The sequence below is a fragment of the Salvelinus namaycush genome, chromosome 41 (genome assembly GCF_016432855.1).
Source record: "Salvelinus namaycush isolate Seneca chromosome 41, SaNama_1.0, whole genome shotgun sequence".
NCBI lineage: Eukaryota > Metazoa > Chordata > Actinopteri > Salmoniformes > Salmonidae > Salvelinus > Salvelinus namaycush.
This window is the reverse complement of record NC_052347.1, coordinates 16326257-16331764: the sequence shown is the minus strand read 5'-3', so window position 1 is coordinate 16331764 and position 5508 is coordinate 16326257. Positions and strand designations below refer to the sequence as shown.

Sequence of the window (5508 nt, the reverse complement as noted above, 5' to 3'; positions counted from 1 at the left end):
CGTGACCTTTTCCAGACTTTTCACCATAATTTGACCATAAACTAAATGAGTCGTGCGCAGAAGTGCTTGTGTGAATTAGCTCATTCAAAATGAAACAGAGATGCATTTATCTAAGTGAATGCTTTATGGCTGATGTAGCAGCCAGTCAGTTCTTCCATTAAATTATTTTCAAGGAATGATTCTCCAAGCATTTGAGGGTAGACAGGTTTGCAAATGGTGATACTTTCCATGGCTGCTGCTTAGTGAGAGTTGTTTATTTGGGAGTTATTTTGGCCAAGGTTTATTGAGAGGTTCCCTGTGACATGGTTGCACACTGAAATATTGTCCCTGCCAACAAAGAGAACACTAGAACAATAGAAAACACTAGAACAATAAACAAGAACAATAATAAAATAAAAAAATAAAAAATGTGTTCAGTCATGTTCTTTATAAGATCTCTCCCTACGTTCTACTTGCTCACAACAATTCTAAATATTTGAAGCATTTCGTGTTGGTATTATTGAGTAGAGTGTATGTGTCAAGAGTGTCATTTAAGGATGCTTATATAGGGTATTTAACATGTTTTTCCTGATGACAAATACTATCTCTATATCCTGTTGTTTTATAACCTAGTAAGCCTTTTTTTTTTATCATCAGCAGTATTTGGACAGGGTAGCCAGTAGGCTGACCTCTCAAATGAATAGTAGCTGTTGGCCTATTGATAGAAATAGTAGTGGCTATGGCCTCTCACATTCAGTTCTAATTGTTGTTCACCGCTTCTAGCTAATATCCCCCCTCTGTTATCAATGGAAAATTAGCAGAAGTAGTCAGATATTCCGACAGAGGGCGATCAGAATCCAAATTGACGGACCCCTCCTCTCCCTAACCCATCCCCGCCTCTTGATTGAGGGAGGTGTCGGGGATCTCCTACAACAAACCCACATTCAGATGGATATATCAATTACATCACAACCCGTGGAGGATATATCAGAGGGAGCAGGTTACTCTCTCAGTGTCCTGCAAAAGAAAACGAAACACCATGCCGATCCTCAGAGGGGAGGACTTGAGACTGGAATCACGCGTCAAAGCGCACAAGAACGAGAACCCCTGACGCCACTGATGCTGTCACAGAGCCATTTCATACAATATATTGAATTCGTGCGTAAAAGGGAAACACTGCCTATATCTAGATTTGTTTTACGAAAGAGACTATTCATCTTTACCATCTTCAATCAAGTATCGTTTGCTATGGAGTAAGCAGTCTGAATTTTAAGGACACCAACACTCAAGAAGTGAAGTTTGGCTGGATGTAACTCAAGCCGGTGCGCACTCCGCAAGAACCGGGCTCAACTGTACGCAGTAGAGTAGCCCAGGCCTACCTGTTTAGCTGTATCCTATAATACTGTCTTATTGTGCGTAACGGACATGGATCAATCACAGCATTTTGTAGCAATGTACTTGCTGATGTTGTCCCTCGGACTTATAATAGAAGAAGGGCTATGCCAGCATTATTACCTCCTCCGTCCTATCCCGAGTGACAGTTTGCCACTTGTGGAATTAAAAGAGGACCCAGATCCTGTCTTTAACCCAAAAGAGAGGGACCTCAATGAAACCGAACTGAAAAGTGTATTGGGGGACTTTGATAGTCGCTTGATGTCTATTACACCACCACAGGATAAATACACTGGCAACGATGAGCTTGACGATTTGGACATTCAACAGAAGCCCAGTGGAGTGATGCCGAATGAAATCAAAGCAATGGATTTTGACGTACAGTTTGACAAGAAGCACAAACCCAATAAAAAACTTAAACGGAGGCTGCAGCAGTGGCTGTGGTCATTCTCGTTCTGTCCCGTCATTTATACATGGAACGACCTCGGCAACAGATTTTGGCCACGTTATGTGAGAGTGGGAAACTGTCAAAGCAAAAGATCATGTTCGGTTCCAGAGGGGATGTTCTGCAAACCAGCAAACTCGACCCATTTTACGATATTGAGATGGCGATGTATACAGAAGAAAGGGGGCCTCAAATGTACTTGGATACCAGTTCAATACCCCATGATAACCGAATGCAAATGCGCCTGCTCGAACTGAAATGACTTATCAAGTATAAATTATGATGACTTTGTAATTTTGTATGCACTACCGAGTTTAGGAATGTATTTTATGTATATGAGGTGCCATTCAATTATAGGTTATTGTAAAAAGTCAGTATTACGTGTAACCAGAGTCTACCGTATTTGTGGAAAGTATTGGTTATATTTTTGTATTTATATTGAAGATCAATGGCGCATAGGTGCCGTTTTATAAACCTGTTGTTTTCCATTATGGAAACTAATCTATCGACCTCAGATTTCATGTGGATGATGTTATCTTGCAGCTGATATAGAACTGAATATCGGTAGCCTATTTCAACGATTTATCATGTAAATTAAGAGAACTGCTATTTATTCTTTATATTCATATAATAAAATGTCACTGAAATAATGAAATTTCTATTTTGTCTTAAAATATATATAACTCCCCTATACCTATCAACTCAACACACCGTGAACCCTTTGATGGAGTAATGACACCTGTCACAATTAGGGTTTACAGTGTGCGCACTCACTCACTCTGAACCAAACTCTCAGGAGTCTCGCGTAGTTTGCGCAAGTAAGCAGTCTGGTTCAAGAGACTCAGTAAAGCAGCGTGCACCGGTCATACATGGGTAACCTATGGGCGGCTCTCAGTAGATTACTTACTTACACAGTTATACACTTTCATAGAGCTGGGGCCAAGACTTACTTGTTAATTATATTTGTTAAAACTTGGGGTTCCCAGGAGTGGATACGGGTTGAGGATTGCCTGAGTCATAATTGTTAAGCGTTTGATTCATGCGTAAATGCGCACAATTCACACACACTATTGGATAAATGGAGGGAGTTTGGTGCTTTTTCTACAATCTTACTTTTTTGCTTCATAGCAACTGAAACTAAAATATTGATGAGAACAAGATGCTTGGTGACCTTGGACAATATATCAAAGTCTCAAATTGAGTTGATATTTTCTCACATTTGTTTTATCAACCAGTGACCAGTCCTATAATTACCCTATCATAGTAAAACCACCTGTCCTCCATCAAACAGTTATCAGCTTACAAACCCATTAGAAATGTACATGCTGATAAAGTAACACTGATTTATTGATCCATAGTTTCAGCAGCTGTTGACAGTTCTCAGAGAGTCATCTCCAACACCCACCTCCTCATTAGGAACACAGCAGGAGTGAGCTCTAGAATGGAGCTGGAATTCCAGAGTAAGCAGAGGCCAATATTCCACCTGAAGTTGAACAAATATAAGTTATTTCTATGTCTATGTTTTTGTAGAATTTAAACAGGGTGCAAGGATTAATAATATTTGGCTGCTTTCATTTTGTTCCTTATCAAGCTTACTAACTCAGGTGAAAAAAGTTTCAGCTTTTAGGAGACAAAATCAGCCCACCATTTTTGCGTCAGTTCAGGATAAACACAGTAGTCCACCCTCTATGCTTGTTATATCAGAAATTGCATACAAACACACACCAAGTTGACCCATTGTCTCAAGTCAGATAGTGTGACGACTGTAGTTTATTTGCATTTCATTTGTAATTAATTTGTGGCGCAACGCATTAGAATGATGTCACCTGATGACCAGGTTATGATGTTTCTAAATGTACTCCTCAGATTCAAGGGGCGCGTTCCTCTGCCCAGGCGTTGCCGACGTATGGAGAAGGGTGCAACTGCTCAACTGCAGCCCCCAGAAACCCCTATTTATACTATACTTCTACTGGTACATTTTTAATCTATGATTCCAGTACATATGCGGGAGGCAAGGACGTTCCAGTACAGTAGATGGCGGTAATGCAACCGCCGATAAACCCCAGAGAAGAAGAAGAGGCCAAAGGGGACAATGGCGAGGGCAGGTGTTCGGCAGGCGGTAGCGAAGTATACTGTGTGCCATTTTAGCCAGCTAGTCCAAAGGAGTACTCCGGTACACAGCAGGCGGAAGGCGGGCTAGCTAAGCATACTGTGTAGCAAGCACACGGTGTCGCCCCCGCCTGCGGCGTACCGGAGTAGCTAGCGGTAGGCGGATACAATACCGGTAGACAGCGTCCTTTCCCCCCACCTGTCGGCCACATTTTTCTCCAGTACACAGCAGGCGGGAGGCAGGGGCAACACAGTGTGCTAACTAACTAGCACACAGTGTCACTAACTAGCAGACAGTGTTTCTAACAAGCAAGCTGGGGGGCGACAGGAACGACCCGAATTGCGGGCTGCAGTTGCACACTATTGGACGCATGCCAGATCTTACAATGCCTGGGTAGGTATTTTAGGTATCAGCGATCGCAGTCCGAGGTTCTGAAATAGCTAAATCTATGCGGCTGCTTATCGATAGGCTTTCAGATTATGTAATGTTAGTGCTTGTAGTAGCCTATAGCTTTGCTTTAATGAATACATGTTTTATTTGGTAATTTTCTCATGTTAAGCCTAACGTTTGTTCCACGAATCTATAGGCCTACAGTGTCGCAATGCTGCTATTTAGAATGCTGGCTGGCGGCAATAATGTATTTACTTGTTCAGTAATTAAAGTGGGAAATTCAAACACTGCAGATTGTAAAATACATTTCTGATGCAACAGCATATATACAAATGTCCTGTAGGCAATAGCCTACCTTAGCCGTCCTTGCGCTCTCTCACAGCTTGGATAGAAAGTTTGTGCTGCGTAAAACCAGTCTATTAATGGAAATAATAATAATACAATCAGTCCACCATCAAAACAATATCTTATTAGGGATTGTTTCATTATGCAGACAATGCAGTCTAGCCTACTAGCCTATTCATAGCAATATACAGTATTTAGCTGGTAGCCTGTTTATATTACACATTGGAACTCAGACTCCACACTGTCGGGGCTATCCATCTCATCACTCATAGGCTTACCAGTGTTCACAGAAGGGGGGTTGCTATCATGAGGCCGCTTGGTCTCTTGCAGGCATCCGCTTGGTTTTCTAGAGAGGTGGAGGGCCGGCACTGTCACTAGAGGAACTGTCATTATCCTCGAGGGGAGGAAGAAGAGGAGGAGCCAGGCCTCTTTCATTGCCGGGCCGGGCCGGGCAGTGAGGTCTCTGTCGAGACTGGAAGGCTGCTTGTGCTAGCTGCTGCCATGGTGTTTCGTCAGTGGATGATGAGGTGGTTGCTTTGCTGATGTGGTTATCATGGGTAATTTGGCACGAGCTTGATCAGATAAAAAAAAAATATATATTTTTTGGTGCACCACTTGGTCTTGCCTTGTGTTTATCCATCTTGAACAACGCACTCACTCTCCATCCGAGTCCGACTTGATTCACCTACATTTTTTAACTTGATTGCCAATTAGGTGAGGAGGAAAGTGGGCTGCCACCGGTGCCGCTAAGAAATTGCCTAATTAGATGCACTACAACTATATTGTCTGTCTGCCTCACCTACTACCATGTAGATTGGACAACACAAACACCACTTGCTGCATTCGG

The 5508-nt window shown here is 42.3% G+C and overlaps 1 protein-coding gene across 1 annotated transcript; it reads left to right on the top strand.

The window, feature by feature from the left end:
- Positions 1–1404: 1404 nt before the first annotated feature.
- Positions 1405–2073, top strand: LOC120033930 (noggin-3-like). Its single transcript, XM_038980335.1, has one exon. The coding sequence runs from the start codon at positions 1405–1407 to the stop codon at positions 2071–2073; it is 669 nt and encodes a 222-aa protein (XP_038836263.1).
- Positions 2074–5508: the final 3435 nt, after the last annotated feature.